This window comes from Capricornis sumatraensis, chromosome 1 (assembly GCF_032405125.1).
Source record: "Capricornis sumatraensis isolate serow.1 chromosome 1, serow.2, whole genome shotgun sequence".
In the NCBI taxonomy this organism is placed as follows: Eukaryota; Metazoa; Chordata; class Mammalia; order Artiodactyla; family Bovidae; genus Capricornis; species Capricornis sumatraensis.
In genome coordinates this window covers 236,663,347-236,680,166 of record NC_091069.1, presented here as the reverse complement: position 1 = coordinate 236,680,166, position 16,820 = coordinate 236,663,347, and the positions used below count along the sequence as shown (strand labels likewise).

The following is a 16,820-nucleotide window of genomic DNA, read 5'->3' as shown; positions in this document are numbered from 1 at the left end:
TTTTAAAAAGCAGTTTTCATGGTTAAATGTTTACCTCCCAAGAACAACAACAAAAAAAGAGATGTAAGGCAATGTTTCATCAGGAGATAAGTGACTGAAATATGGGCTATTTTCTGGTGGGGGAGGAACTCTGCAGAGGCACCCAGAGAGCAGGGACTGTCTCAAGAGGATAGGAGCCCAGCAAGGCCTCTTGTGCAGCGTCCCCTTCCCCGTCAGACACCTGGGAGAGGATCTTCTCTCTTCTTTCCACTGGGGAGGGGTTGGCAAGATCAGATGAGTCAGCAGGAGTGTGTGTATAGAAATGCCCTTTGGAGCAGGATCCAGAGGCTTTTTTCTTTTTCTTTCTAGAAAAGGGAGTGTGTACTTAGATCTTTGTGTGTACATGTGATTCAGTGGCAGAAAGTGAAGAGGAACTAAAGAGTGTCTTGATAAGGGTGAAAGAAGAGTGTGAAAAAGGTGGCTTGAAACTCAACACTTAAAAAACTAAGGATCATAGCATCTGGTCACATTCTTTCATGAGAAATAGATGGTTAAGAAATGGAAGCAGTGACAAATTTTGTTTTCTTGGACCCTAAAATCATTGTGGATGGTGACTGTAGACATGAAATTAAAAGACAGTGCTCCTTGGAAGAAAAGCTATGACCAACCTAGACCGCATATTAAAAAGCAGAGACATTACTTGGCTGACAAAGGTCTGGCTAGTCAAAGCTATGGTTTTCCCAGTAGTCCTGTATGGATGTGAGAGTTGGACCATAAAGAAGGCTGAGCACCAAAGAATTGATGCTTTCGAATTGTAGAGCTGGAGAAGACTCTTAAGAGTCCCTTGGACTGCAAGGAGATCAAACCAGCCAATCCTAAAGGAAATCAACCCTGAGTGTTCATTGGAAGGACTGATGCTAAAGTTGAAGCTTCAGTACTTTGGCCACCTGATGTGAAAAGCTGACTCATTGAAAAAGACTCTGATGCTGGGAAAGATTGAGGGTGACAGGAGAAGGGGGTGGCAGAGGATGAGATGGTAAGATAGCACCACCAACTTGATGGACATGAATTTGAGCAAATTATGGGAGACAATGGAGAACAGAGGAGCCTGGTAGGCTGCAGTCCATGGGGTCACAGAGTTGTACATGACTTAGTGACTGAGAAACAAGTGATTCTGTGGGTGGGTCTGTGTAGCTCTGGGTGTGTGTGTCTATGTGTGTACATGTATCTGTGCATCTGTGTATGTCTTGGTGTGTGTGTCTACATGTGTGTGTCCATCTACCTGTATATGTCTGTGTGTGTCTCTATGTCTGTACAGAGCTGCTCCCAGGGGAGGAGCCACTGTCTCTGTGAGAGGGAAGCAGGATTCACCGAGTGACAGGCACGCTCTGTAAGTGAAGCCCTCTAGTCCCCTGCCTCCTGAGAGAGTCTGGTGGCCAGAACCTCCTGTCCAGGCCGCTCAGCCCAACTCCAGCCCATCTGTGGGCTCCACCCCCCAGTGGCATGCAGCCCTCACACTCTGGGTCCATTTCCTCACTGCTCTGCAATCACTTTTCCTAAAGAGTTTAAGATATAAAGCATGTGACCACCTAAGGATGAAGCACAAACGTGATCCATTTTGGTGGCCTCTGCCAGTCTAGAATTCTTAGACTTGTTTTATTTATTTATATATGTGTGTGTGTGTGTGTATATATATATATATATATATATATTTATATTTATATGGCTATTAGTTCAGTTCTGTTCTGTCACTCAGTCGTGTCTGACTCTTTGTGACCCCATGAATTGCAGCACACCAGGCCTGCCTGTCCATCACCAACTCCCAGAGTTCACTCAAACTCACATCCATTGAGTCGGTGATGCCATCCAGCCATCTCATCCTCTGTCGTCCCCTTCTCCTCCTGCCCCCAATCCCTCCCAGCATCAGAGTCTTTTCCAATGACTCAACTCTTCCCATGAGGTGGCCAAAGTACTGGAGCTTCAGCTTTAGCATCCTTCCCTCCAAAGAACACCCAGGGCTGATCTCCTTCAGAATGGACTGGTTGGATCTCCTTGCAGTCCAAGGGACTCTCAGCAGTCTTCTCCAACACCGCAGTTCAAAAGCATCAATTCTTCGGCGCTCAGCTTTCTTCACAGTCCAACTCTCACATACATACATGACTGCTGGAAAAAACATAGCCTTGACTAGACGGACCTTAGTCGGCAAAGTAATGTCTCTGCTTTTGAATATGCTATCTAGGTTGGTCATAACTTTCCTTCCAAGGAGTAAATGTCTTTTAATTTCATGGCTGCAATACCATCTGCAGTGATTTTGGAGCCCCCCAAAATAAAGTCTGACACTGTTTCCACTGTTTCCCCACCTATTTCCCCTGTTTACCCATCTATTTCCCATGAAGTGATGGGACTGCATGCCATGATCTTTGTTTTCTGAATGTTGAGCTTTAAGCCAACTTTTTCACTCTCCTCTTTCACTTTCATCAAGAAGCTTTTTAGTTCCTCTTCACTTTCTGCCATAAGGGTGGTGTCATCTGCATATCTGAGGTTATTGATATTTCTCCCGGCAATCTTGATTCCAGCTTGTGCTTCCTCCAGCCCAGCGTTTCTCATGATGTACTCTGCATATAAGTTAAACAAGCAGGGTGACAATTTGCACCCTTGACGTACTCCTTTTCCTATTTGGAACCAGTCTGTTTGTCCATGTCCAGTTCTAACTGTTGCTTCCTGACCTGCATAATGGTTTCTCAAGAGGCAGGTCAGGTGGTCTTGTATTCCCATCTCTTTCAGAATTTTCCACAGTTTATTGTGATCCACACAGTCAAAGGCTTTGGCGTAGTCAATAAAGCAGAAATAGATGTTTTCCTGGAACTCTCTTGCTTTTTCCACGGTCCAGCGGATGGTGGCTATGCTGGCTCTTAGTCGTGGAATGCAGGATCTTCAGTTGCAGCATGTGGATCTAGTTCCCTGACCAAGGATCGAACCTGGGCCCCCTGCATTGGGAATGCGGAGTCTTAGCCACTGGGCCACCAGGGAAGTCCCAGACTTGGTCTGATTTACAGTCTTTCCTGCCTCTCTAGGCTCTGATTACCACCACTCTTGACCATATCTAAATATGCCATCATTAAATTATTAGTCCACTTTGCCTGGAAGGCTTTGGCCCAAGTACACTAATAGCAGCATGACAGTGTTAGCTTAAGGGGTCCTTAGATGTGGGCTGAGAGCTCATCTGTTGAAACTTGCCCAAGGGCTCCTGCGGGCAGAAGAGCAGGCATCTGAGATTCTGAGGACTTGACCACAGGCCCCAGCAACTTTTGAATTTTCCAGGATTGCTCTGGAGAACTGCCCATACCCATAATACATCATTCAGAAGAGTGTTCATGTTTCTATGGAGATGAACCTTCAAGAGCTGTGTCTCCATTCAGAAGTACATTTGTCCTTTCTCTCTCTGGTTTGTAGATCCTGTGGGCCACACAGGATCTCTGCTCTCAATCAGGAGAAACCTGAGGCTGCAGGAAAAGGACCACACACCTGTTAGAGGCCAGGGCAGTGCCTCAAGCCAGGCGGAATCGTGATACTGTGTTTTTCACCTGTTAGTTCATGCCTCCCTTTGCTCTTGTGGCACAAAAGATATTCCCTTTGTAAAAGAAGTGAGGCCCAAAGGCTACTGGTAAAAATTTGAAGACAAAGCAATATTCTCCTAAGAGTAATCACTGGAGACACAGGCAGTGACTATATCCCTGGTCAGCAACATTGGGGAGCAGAAAGGCCACCTTGTTCTAGGGCTGGGGCAGGTCCACCAGCCTGGGAGGCCCTGAGTGCTCATGCTTCCGCATCCTTCACCACCAGGATCAGAAGGAGCAGGTGAGCTTATTAAAGATGCAAGTTTCAAGGCCCTGCCCCATCCTCCTGAGTCAGAATCTCAGAGGGACCTGACCAAGAATCCACATTTCACCAGCTTTCCAGGCGATGTTGTTATAAAGAAAAGTTTGAGAACTGCTCAGGGTCTAGCCCTTTGCATTGCCTGTTGGTGGGTGTGTCTCTCATCCTAGCTGGTCCCAGAGACTCCTGGATACTCCCAGGCTCATGGGAATTGGAACGAAAATGACTTTAGGACTCAGTCTGAGAGTGAGCCAACCTGGCTTCTTTTTCTGCCTTCCCTTTGTTTACCTGGGGAGGGAAAGACACAGGCAGAGGCGTTGATTGGATCCTCTTGCCCGTTTGGAGCACCCCCATTGGGCAGAATTTCCCATGGGGCCTCTTGGGCACTGGGCTCAGCCAATCAGCAGAGGCCAGGGAAACAACAGCCGCCCCTGGTTCTTCCTCTTGTGCTCCAGCGATTTTAGCTGTGTTATCCTCTTCTCATTTTCTGTTCCCCTTTCTCAGCAGTCTCCCGAAGTGCAAAGCCGTGGGCACTAGGAGACCCAGGGAATTTGCTGGGCTTTGGATCAAACAGAACTAGACATTCAACCCACATGATCTTGTTCTTGGCAAGTACCTAAGGTCAGAGGTGTCAGTGTTTGTACCTCTGAGGTCTGTATGCCTTCCACCAACAGTCACCATTTCTGGAGCATTTCCTCTGAGCTGGGAAGTGTACTGAGCACCATACTTGAATTGTTTTATTTAATTTTCTCAGTAACTCTGTGAAGTTGGTAGTACTGTGCCCACATTATGGATGAGAAAACTGAGGTTAAAAGAGGTGGAATTTTAAATGCATAGCAGTAGGTTAGAAAAGCACTAAGAAGTAGGCTTCAAATGCTGACACTTCAGGTAGCAGAAGGAGAGGGTAAATGGATGAGGGAAAAGACTTGAAGGCTGGACTTAGGTAAGAAGATCTGAATTCTGGTCTCCTGGTTGATTTTGGCAAGTGCTATTCTCTGAGCCTCTCCTCACATGTAAAATGGGGATAATTGCGTGTTTGCGCTGTTCACTTTATACAACATGAGGAGGATCAAATGAAACCCTATGGAACCCTATGCATGTGGTAGTTGCTCAGTCATGTCCAACTCTTTGTGACCCCATGGCCTGTAGCCCATCTCTGTCCATGGGATTCTCCAGGCAAGAACACTGGCGTGGGTAGCCATTACCTTCTGCAAGGGGTCTTCCTGACCCAGGGATTAAACCCAGATCTCCTGCATTGCAGGCAGATTCTTTACCATCTTTTACCACCAGGAAGGCCCTTAGTGACTTAGAAAGTGTGGCCTACTGAAGGCTCAGGTCCCATGAGGGCAGTCCTCTGCCAAGTTAGACTTTATGCAGGAGAGGAAAACAGTGGTGTGTAGTGTTTTGTAAGAGCAGTGAGTGTGGAAGAGTGGAAAGTCACAGACAGTCCTGGATCTGGGTCACAGCTCTAGTACTCCACAGCTGGTGGTTGTAAGTTCACTCTCAGCCTTAGTTTCATTATCTGTAAAATGGGGCTAATAAGGGATTAAAGTAAGTCTTAAAGGACATACATGAATTCAAAAGGCTGAAAACAAGATGGAAGAAAGATACAACTGGACAACTTTGAAATAAGAGCAGGCCCATAGTAACAATGTTCGCATTAGCTCAGGTATGTCTTAAAGACAAAGATGTTACATGCTTATAAAAGTATGAAAATGTTAGTTGCTCAGTCTTGTCTGACTCTTCACACCCCATGGACTGGAACCCACAAGACTCCTCTGTCCATGGAATTTTCCAGGCAAGAATACTGGAGTGGTTGCCATGCCCTTCTCCAATATGCTCACTAAAGGCACCATAATTAAGAAGGTGTAATAATCATGGCCATATATGAACTTCATAATATAAACTTGAAATATAAGCCAACAACTCACAGACTGCTCAGAGAATTAGATAAATCAGCAGTTGGGCTTGAAATTTTTCATATATTCCTCTCTGAAAATGGAAAATCAAGTACACAAAAGAGTAAACAAGGATAAACACTATTTAAAGGCAGTGATTAATAATTTGGTCATATGTGGAACAGTCATGGGAATTAATCATATACCAGGCTACAAAGATATTTTTGATATATTCCAATGAATCACGTACCAGGCCACAAAGGTATTATCAATATATTCCAATGAGCAGACTGTTCAGAACATAAATGAAATTAGAAAACAATAATAGTTATAGGTATATGTCTAGATAATTTTAAAATATTACTATTTTAAAACCATTGTTTTAGAAAGAAAAACACCGATACAATATATTAACGCATATATATGGAATTTAGAAAGATGGTAACGATGACCCTATGTGCGAGACAGCAAAAGAGACACAGATGTAAAGAACAGACTTTTGGACTCTGTGGGAGAAGGCATGGGTGGGATGATTTGAAAGAATGGCATTGAAACATGTATATTATCATATATGAAACAGATCGCCAGTCCAGGTTTGATGCATGAGACAGAGTGCTCAGGGCTGGTGCACTGGGATGACCCTGAGGGATGGGATGGGGAGGGAGGTGGGAGGAGGGTTCAGGATGGGGAACACATGTATACCCATGGCTGATTCAAGTGAATGTATGGCAAAACCCACCACAATATTATAAAGTAATTAGCCCCCAATTAAAAAAAAAAACCTTTTTTTAAAACATGACATTTCAAAGACTGAGAGCCGAATAATGATGAAAAACAATGCCAAAAATTGTAAGCGAATTTATAACTTTAAATTTATCATAAAATAAGAAAAATTGAAAAATAAATGATTCAACTCTAAAACTCACAGAGTCTGACTAATAAAAGAACAATAGGTTTAGATCAAAGAAATAAGAAAGAAGAACATGATAAAATGAAGAGGATGAAAGTGAAGAAACATTTAAAAATAACAGCAGGGACTTCTTTGGCGGTCCAGTGGTTAAGACTTAATGCTCCCAGTGCAGGCGGCACGGGGTTGATGCTTGGTTGGGAACTAAGATTCCTCAGGCTGCTCAGTGCAGCCAAAAGTATAAAAGGTAAAGAAAATTATTAACTGAAGTTAGTTGTCTGAAAAGATTAAATAGGCCAATAGGTACAACTTTGTCAAGCTTGATTATGAAAAAAGATAAACTATAGAATGAAAAAGGCAGAAATGGCTATATAGGTATAGCAGATTAAAACAATGAAACATTGTAAATAACTATGTATCAAGACATTTGAAAGCCTGGATGAACTAGATATATTTCTACAAAAATATAAATGTTGAGATTACCACACTAGGAGATCAGTAGACCTTTAACCTTTAAAGACACCATTGACCTCTAAAGAGAAAAATGGTGATTAACCACCCTCAAAAGTCTAAGATGGTTTTATAGGTTAAGATATACTAAATTCCCTCAATCAGATAATTCCTGTATTTACACTTTGTTTCAGAAGATAAGGAAAGGTGTCCCACTCATTTTACAATTATTCATGAAATCTTTATATCAAAATCAGATAGAAATTGTCCAAGAACAAAAGCTGTTCAGTTCGGTCACTCAGTCGTGTCTGACTCTTTGTGACCTCATGGACTGCAGCATGCCAGGCTTCCCTGTCCATCACCAACTCCCAGAGCCTACTCAAACTCATGTCCATTGAGTTAGTGATGCCATCCAACCATCTCATCCTCCGTGTCCCTTTCTCCTCAATCTTTCCCAGCATCAGGGTCTTTTCCAATGAGTTGGTTCTTCACATCAGGTGGCCAAAGTATTGAAGTTTTAGCTTCAGCATCAGTCCTTCCTGAATATTCATGACTGATTTCCTTTAGGATTGACCGGTTGGATCTCCTTGCAGTCCAAGGGGACTTAAGCTGTAGGTATCACTTTGAATCATTAGTGTATAAAACCTAAGTGAGATATCAGGCTAGCTAAATATTTTAAGTAGGATTTATACCAGGAAAGAGAGATGGTTCTGATTTAGAAAGAAACATCAGTTAAGTTGATCACATTAATGGATGAAAGGGAAAAAATAACTTTGAGTTGCTCAATAGATATGAGAAAGTATTGAATATAGTTCAATACCCATTTATAGTGAGAGCTCTTGGAAGTTTAGAGATTGAAAAGAACTTTCTCAGTCTGATAGAGGCTGTCTTCCGAAATTTATAGCAAAAATCATGCTTAATGGAGAAACTTCCTTTTGAGGTCGGGAACCAGATAGAGCTACTTGCTATTGCCGTGAGTGCCTGTGTAGTGCCAGAGGACTGGCCGAGAGAAACAAGTGTAAGGATAAGGTGTGGGGAAAAAAGAAATTGTTATCACTAGGAGATTACAAATGTGTATAAATTACCTATGAGAATTAACAGAACTGGTGACAAATTTCAAGAAAAGTTGCCCAGAAAATGAAACATCATTTTTAGTAACTGCAAAACCCACAGAGTAATGTAACAAAAAAATGTGGAAGACTTCTTTAGAGAAAAGGTTATGATCCTAAATGTGAATACAACCATACAAAATGATTGTATTTTGTATGAATTTGTATGAGTTCATACAAATATGAATAAATAAAGGGAAATATTCTGCTCATGGATGCAAAATGTCATACTGTTAAAGAGGTCAGTTCTTCTACAAATTAATCTATGAATTTGGAAATATAACCATCAAAATCTGAGGAGGGTATTTTTAGGGAAGGTGGACAAGATGATTCTGAAATTCATATGGAAGCAGAAATACCTACTGTTATGTAAAGCAGTTTGAAAAAGCAAAGCAAAAAGAGGGGAATCACCCTACCCCAGGTTATGTTGTGAAGTCACAGAGATTAAAATAGTGTGATAGTGATGCCGGAACAGGCAAACAGACCATGGTGTTCAGTGCCAAGTCCTGAAACACGCTGAGGTGCACATGAGAAGCTCGTGTGTGAGGGAAGTACCTTCACGCAGTTCAGTTCAGTTCAGTCGCTCAGTCGTGTCCGACTCTTTGCGACCCCTTGAATCCCAGCACACCAGGCCTCCCTGTCCATCACTAACTCCCAGAGTTCACTCAGACTCACGTCCATGGAGTCAGTGATGCTTCACTAGTTAGTAGGAAACATTAACTAATCTCCCACCTCCTCCCCTTCTCTCTCCCCTCCCCTTTCCCCCTCCCTCCCCCTCCCTCTCCCCTCTCTCCCCCTGCCCTCCCCTCCCCCTCTCTCCCCCTCCCTCTCCCCTCTCCCCTCTCTCCCCCTCCCTCCCCCTCCCTCTCCCCTCCCTCCCCCTGCCCTCCCCTCCCCCTGCCCCTGCCCTCCCCTCCCTCTCCCCCTTCCCCCCCTTTCCTTCCTCCTGCTGTGTTCCTTCCCCTTATCTTCTTAGAAAATTGCCTTCAAGTGTGTGGATAAATTATATACCTACCTCACCCACTATAAAAAAAAAAATTCCAGACTATTGAAGACCTTCCTTTTATGTGAAAACTAAAACACAAAGCCAATAGATAAAAACGTAGAATAACTTTGAGAATTTGGAGTCGGAAAAGGTCTGAATTATAATGAGAGAAAGACCCGACTGACAACGCCCTGGGTGTGAGCAGTTGCTCCATAAAGGTCAGCCTGTCTGCTTCCTTCCCTGGTCCAGAACTTACTCAGGGGCAGTCACAAAGGAGGTGGCTCAGCTCTTGTGCTGTCTCCCGGAGGAGGGTGACAGGGCTAAGATTCAGGCCCAGGGAAGCCCTTTGGTGCCTAAGGTGAGATAGTGTGTCTTGATGGTCTCTTTGAATCATTGCTCTTGTCAGGGGTTCAGACTCACTCTCTGGGGGCATCTCTTAGGCAGGAGCCTCAAATACAGGCGAGGGTGGTCAGGAGAGACCGTGACCGCACTCAGTGCGGGCCCTGGGCCTTCCAAGCTGCCTCCCTTCAGGGTGGGTGTGGGCCACTCTAATGCAGGAGGTGGGCTGGTCAGTGGTCCCTTACAGCCAACCCTGACTGAACTCCAGGATCATGCCAGGAGCTTGTTAAAAATGAATTAGAAGCCCCACCCTGGTGCACCCTGATGGATCTATTGGATTCATCAGATGGAGGAATCTGTCTGACTAGATCCCAAGTGTGGGTGAGGTCAGACCCAGCATGCTGGATCACCTTTCCAGGATCAAGCAGATCAGCACTTCTCAGCTTCTAGAGGAGAGAACCACCTGGTCAGGGGTGCAGCGCATTGGAAGGGGTATGCCCATAGGGTCTGTGGGGGCGGGATGGGAAGTTAAGGTGGAAAGAAGGGTATGAAAAGTCCAGCCAGCAGGCCTGGGCAGGAGAGGGGCGGAGGCTCCAGTGACAGCCCCACTGTAACCAAACTCTCCCTTTTGTGGGGTGCCCCCTGCCCCGGCCTGGGTGCTGATCCTGTACTGGAATAGCCTGTTAATGGCTTGCTTCCTTTAGCAGCCTGGGAGCTCCTTGAGGACAGGAGCATTCATTCATTCCACATTCATTCATTCATTCCACAAATAGTTATTAAGACATTCATACACCTGAGATAGGCGCTAGGCGGGAGCACAGCTGAGTCAGCCCACCAAAGCTTGCCATGCGGTGAGGAGGCAGGCAGAAGACCAAGCAGCTTTAATAAGGGGTGTTGAAAGCTGTAATGGAGAAACAGCAACACCTAATCGGGACACTAAGCCTCAACCTGAGAGCTCTGGGAAGGCTGCTGGGAAGAAGGGAGGTCTGAGAGGGGTGAATGGAGCAATCAAAGGGAGGAAAGAGGTCTGATTCAGCCCCACAGGCAGGAGTTTTACTTCAGTGCCGGGTAGTGAGTGTACCCAGGAGCAATGGAGGAGTCTCCCCCTGCGCTGGCCTGGAACCCAGTTTGGTGAACTGGTCAGGCTCCTGCCCCACTCCCCGGAAGATTCCTTCCCCATTATCCCCTTCTGTTCCTGGGCCAGACTGGCTCCCTCTCTGGGAACCAGGCAGTATTGGCAGCACCTGGGAATATTAGCTGCCTCTCCAAGCTGGTATCGGCCCCAGGCCCAGAGCTGGGGAAGCTGAGCTTGGGAGGATGGTGTGATGTTCCAGGGGCCTCAGAAGCACTGGGCTCCTCTGACCTCTCAGACTGTTAACAACTGCTCCAAGGGAATTCCCCGGTGGTCCAGTGGTTAAGACCCTTACTTCCCCTTCAGGGGACATGGGTGCCACCCCTGGTTGGGGAACCAGGATCCTGCAAGCCACTCAGCGCAGCCAAAATTTAAAAACCCGGACAAAAAAATATTGCTCATGAGAGAACGAAGTCTCTCTCCCCTCCTTTGGGAACGGCTCTTCTCCTGGGCAGGTGGATGAGACCTCGGTCTGTGTTTGGATCCTTGGGGGCATCCCTGGGCAGCACAGGGCCTGGCGCTTGACAGGGCTGCGCTAGGCGTGTGCACTGTATACACACATATACTCAGTCTCTGGACAGCGCACCTTCTGAGCCCCTGAGGTGGGGAGGGCTGGCCCTTTCTCCTCCTCAGGAGGCCCCAAGGCCACCATGAACCTGATCTGGGGTTGACTTCATGCTCCAGACACTTGGGGCGGGGCGACTGTAAAACGACATCATTTCGTTTTATGGATCCCTGGCACGCACACGTGCTTACTCTGTCCATCCCAGCAAATCCTGGTGGTGGGGATGATGGTGGGGCTGGAGTTGGGGGTGGGTATTAAGCTCAGTAGACATTCTGAAACTGAGACTCTTGTGGAGGGATTCAGCACCCTCAGAATCATGTCATGCGAAGGCAACAGAATTGTCACTTCATAGGGACCTCCCCCCACCTCCATCCCCCGCCACCAAGGGATGCGGCAGGGCTCACCTGGCAGGCCCAGAGCTTGGGGCTGTGAATATAGGACCTGGCCCGAGGGGCCTCCCTGGGTGGGGCCCAGGGAGGTTAGGGGGCACCCCCACTCTGTAGTTGCCCCTGAAAATGGCAGAGTGCCCTTGTTGGCCTTTCAAATGGGCAACAGTTACCTTTGGGTCAGCACCATCATAATATATTGTTTTGTTTTGTTTTTTTCATAATATATTGTTAAGTGAAAAAAAAGCAGGCTAAGAAAAAGCGCTGTGACCTCAGTTTCTGTGAAAACTATAGATACTTGTTTCTAGAAGAGCTTGGAAATCAACCTGGTAATGACAGTTATTACCAGGCAGCGTTCTCTGAAAAATATTTTCCCTTTTGTTTAGCTGTATTTTCTAATTTTTCTGCAGAGGTTATGATTACTTGTATCACTAAAATAAGGGGGATGGAATTTGCAAGAAGCCAATTCAGGTGCCACCCTGGGGGAGGCCCAGGTTGGGGTTTTATGCTTCCATCAGGAAGGTGAGGGTGGAGGGTCGGTGCAGAACGGCCCTTCCATGTCTCCCACCCAGGAGCTGGCGGCCAGGGTCGGATCAGTGTCCGGTGGTCCGAGACTGTTGGGCACCACCGGGCTGGTTCCCCTCCTGGAGGGTGGGCTCTGGGTCTCTAGGGTGGGTCTCAGCAAAGCTCCTGTGCTTGGGAGTGGGAGCCTGCCTGGTTCTGGGAGGGTGACAGGTCTCAAGTCTAACTTCCTCTTCGGCTTTCTGTTCCCTAGATCCACTTCCCGGATGTGGAACGGGTTGAATGGGCCAACAAGGTAAGGCCGGGGCGGGCCTGGGGGTGCTGGCCTCACTCCAGGCCTTGTCCTCCCCCTGGGCCTGGCGTGGACCCTGGATGGGGCGGGGGTGTCGGGGGAGCTTGTGTGAGCAAGGCAGTCCTGCGGTCCTGGTGGAAGCCTTGTCTGGGAGCCAAAGGTGGCCCTTAGTCCCTGGGGTGGTGGCCTTCCACTTTCCCACCCTCAGGGTTCTTCTCCTCACCAGACAATGACTTTCTTTTTTTAAAAAAAGTTTGTTTTTAAATTATGAAATTTTTGTCTTTTAATTGCAAAATTAATGGATGGCCACAGCAGAAAAGTTAGAACGTACAGAGGGAAGTGCAGGCCTCCAATCCCACCAGGCTGAGACCAGGGTGTCCTGGGGAGAGGAAGGCTGTGATTAGGGATTTGACAGCAGCTGCTGGGTTTTGCCTGGTCCCCAGCCACGATCTAGCAGCACTGGCTATGCAACCAGGGCAGGTCCCCTGATGTCTCAGAGCTGCTTCCTGCCTTTGTGCAATGGGAATAATTATGGTCCCTGCCTCGTGGGGTTGTTGTGAGGATTAATGAGGTAATTAAAGTACCACAATGCCTGGCTCATCGAGGCCTCTGAGAGAGAGGGGCATTAAGCCCTGAAACTCACCTCCTTCAGTCTCCTCCGGTTAGAGTTTGAAAAGAGGGAGCTGCATCTTTAAATTAAAGTGCAAGGGACTTCCCCGGTGGTCCAGTGATTAAGACTTCGCCTTCCAATGCGGGGTAGGGGCTGGGTGGGGGGAGGGGTGTGTGTGCGCAGGTTTTGATCCTGGCTGAGAGCTAAGATCCCACATGCCTTGTGACCAAAATAACAAAAGGTAAGCTAGAAGCAATATTGTAACAAATTTAATAAAAGACAAAATGGTCCACACACACACACACACACACAAAACTAAAATAAATAAAGGCCCAGGTCCCAGAGAGGAAGAGGGAGTAGGCTTGTCCCAAACAGAACACGTGGGCTGCTGCCCCTCCACCCCATGCCTCCAATGCCATCATCCCTCTCTGATCACCCTCTCCTGCCGCCAGGGCCCCTCCGTCTGCCACCCTCTCTCCCCAGGTCCCACACTTGGTTCCTTCCCAGCGCCATGAGTTGTCCTGCTGCAGAATTCAGCTATAGGCAGCCTTTTCTGATGCTAAGGAAAAAAATCAAATCCATAGGAAACAATTTAAATTTATCTTCTGTGGTTTCTTTTTTTTTCTTCTTCTTCTTAAACCTCTGGCACCTGCTCCTTCTTATTTACACCATGGTGCTGGTTTGGGTAGCATATGTTTTAGCACAGAACTAAAGGGCTTCATCTTATTAATTCACTGAATGACTGTTTCATGGTGGGCTGCACAATGGCAGCAAATCTCAGGATCTCACTGTAAGCATGAGAACCATGGCCATAGTTATCCAGCGTTTGATGAGCAGACAGATGGACAGGTAGGTTGATGGGATGGGGTGGGCAGACAGGCTGATGGGTGCTGTGGTGTAAGGACCGCCCCTGGGCAGCTGTGGGTCTGGGATGGGGAGCACTGACCTGAGCACGTAGGGCATCTTCCTGTCCTCGCAGATTATCTCCCAGATCTGGCCCTACCTCAGCATGATCATGGAAAACAAGTTCCGGGAGAAACTGGAGCCCAAGATCCGGGAGAAGAGCGTGCACCTGAGGACCTTTGCCTTCACCAAGCTCTACTTTGGACAGAAGGTTGGTGCTGTCTCGGGAGGGGCAGCAGGCTCTCCCCCGCCCCCACGGGGGTTCACGGCTGACTCACAGGGCCCAGCCCCCACCTGCACTTCCCAGTCTCTTGGCCTGAGGATAAACCCCTCAGCCCCTGGTCCCCGCACCACTGTCTCTGCGGGTTCTAGGGAAGCCTGGCTCAGAGACAGGAGAAGTGGGAGGAAATTCCATTCTTCTAAAGCACAGGGGTTTTTTTGTTTTTTTTTTCTTTTCGTTTTCTTTTTTTTTTTTTTAAATTTTAAAATCTTTAATTCTTACATGTGTTCCCAAACATGACCCCCCTCCCACCTCCCTCCCCATAACATCTCTGTGGGTCATCCCCATGCACCAGCCCCAAGCATGCTGTATCCTGCGTCAGACATAGACTGGCGATTCGATTCTTACATGATAGTATACATGATAGAATGCCATTCTCCCAAATCATCCCACCCTCTCCCTCTCCCTCTGAGTCCAAAAGTCCGTTATACACCGCTGTGTCTTTTTTCCTATCTTGCATACAGGGTCGTCATTGCCATCTTTCTAAATTCCATATATATGTGTTAGTATACTGTATTGGTGTTTTTCTTTCTGGCTTACTTCACTCTGTATAATCGGCTCCAGTTTCATCCATCTCATCAGAACTGATTCAAATGAATTCTTTTTAACGGCTGAGTATTACTCCATTGTGTATATGTACCACAGCTTTCTTATCCATTCATCTGCTGATGGACATCTAGGTTGTTTCCATGTCCTGGCTATTATAAACAGTAAAGCACAGTTTTGAAAACACACCATGTGGTGGAAATCAACCTGCACAAAAATCTTCCAGTCATGCTTGCTAACCTCAGCATCAGCTGGGGAGAACTCACCTTCATGGAGTGGGAGGTTAGTGCTTCACAGCAGTGACTAAGTCTCTACTAACTGATTGATACTGGCAATCTGTGTTACAGATCCATGCTGGTTCAGGGACAGCACTCAGTGACCCAGGATAAAAGTGTGTGTATTGAACACACCTAACGTCCTGTCCCGACTCTAGGCTACATTTCCTGGTCCATCCTCCTGCCTCACTCTTCCTGCCCTATAGCTCCTCTATGATGTCTTATTTCGATCATCAGAAACGCGTACCTCAGGCAGAGCCACCGTGAAGTCCATCACCCTGTCAACCAGAGGTGCTGGCCTCTGGTCTGCCCCAGAATAAGCAGAGGTCAGAAGGCAGGCTGGCCTGCTGAGAGTGTCTTCCAGCCCCTCGGTGTGTGCTCAGCTAGCCGCCCGAGTGGGGGCAGGTCAGGCTGGCCTGAGCCTGGGGGTTCTGATTCAGGCTCCGCCTGGACTGGCTTGTCTCAGCATCTGTTGGTTATTTGTCCTTTCCCTGCTTCCCTCATGTATGACTTCCTGAGCCCAGCCATGTGCTGTGTAGTCAGAGATGCTGTGGCTGTGCCTCTGCCTTCGGGAAGGACTCTGTCCTTCTGTGGAGGCAGATGTATAAGCTGGTGGATGATAGCTGCTGACCTGGCAGTGTATACATGACGATGGAGGAATGCGTGGATTCAGGAGTGGAGCGGCATGGGGGCTCTGCAAGTCAGGGAGGACTTCCCAGAGGGGTACACAGCAGGTGAAGAGTTAAGAAGCCCACAGACTGCTGTGTTTACAGCAGAGCCTGCCTGGCCAGGCTGCCCATCGGGCGGTGATGCCTGTGGGACCATGTGCTGCTGGAAAGCGGTCCCTTGCTGGCAGCAGAAGCAGGCCTAGTGATCTCAGCGAGGTAGCAGTGAGCAGTCCTGAAGTGAGATATTTCCCTGCCCAGGAATTGAACCTGGGTAGCCTGGATGAAAGCCAAACCATCAGGGGATAGAGGCTTGTTGTTGTTCAGTCGCCAAGATGTGGCTGACTCTTTGTGACTTCATGGACTGCAGTATACCAGGCTTCCCTGTCCTTTAGTATCTCTTGGAGTTTGCTCAAACTCATGTCCATTGAGTCAGTGATGCTATGTAACCATCTCATCCTCTACTGCCACGCCCTTCTCCTTTTGCCTTCAATCTTTCCCAGCATCAGAGTCTTTTCCGGTGAGTCGGCTCTTCACATCAGGTGGCCAAAGTATTGGAGTTTCAGCTTCAGAATCAGTCCTTCCAATGAATATTCAGGACTGATTTCCTTTAGAATTGACTGGCTTGATCTCCTTGCAGTCCAAGGGGACTCTCAAGAGTCTTCTCCAGCACCACAATTTGAGGGCATCATTTCTTCAGCACTCAACTTTCTTTATGGTCCAGCTCTCACATCCATACATGACTACTGAAAAAACCATAGCTTTGAGTAGACGGACCTTTGATGGCAAAGTAATGTCTCTGCTTTTTAATACATACGCTGTCTAGGTTTGTCATAGTTTTTCTTCCAAGGAGCAAGCAGCTTTTAATTTTGTGGCTGCAGTCACTGCAGTGATTTTAGAGAACAAGAAAATAAAATCTGTCACTATTTCTACTTTTCCCCCTTCCATTTGCCATGAAGTGATGGGACCGGATACCATGATCTTCACTTTTGAATCTTGAGTTTTAAACCAGCTTTTTCACTCTCCTCTTTCACTTTCATCAAGAGGCTCTTTAGTTCCTCTTCACTTTCTTCTATTAGAGTGGTATCATCTGCATATCTG

At 47.0% G+C, this 16,820-nt stretch overlaps 1 protein-coding gene across 1 annotated transcript in view; it reads left to right on the top strand.

The window, feature by feature from the left end:
- ESYT3 (extended synaptotagmin 3) overlaps positions 1 to 16,820 on the top strand; it is a 54,314-nt gene that overhangs the window by 10,104 nt on the left and 27,390 nt on the right. Inside the window, exons 2-3 of the mRNA XM_068984234.1 lie at positions 12,402 to 12,443; positions 14,030 to 14,164. Coding sequence (XP_068840335.1) covers positions 12,402 to 12,443; positions 14,030 to 14,164 — 177 coding nt within the window. The remainder of the gene's footprint in view (positions 1 to 12,401; positions 12,444 to 14,029; positions 14,165 to 16,820) is intronic.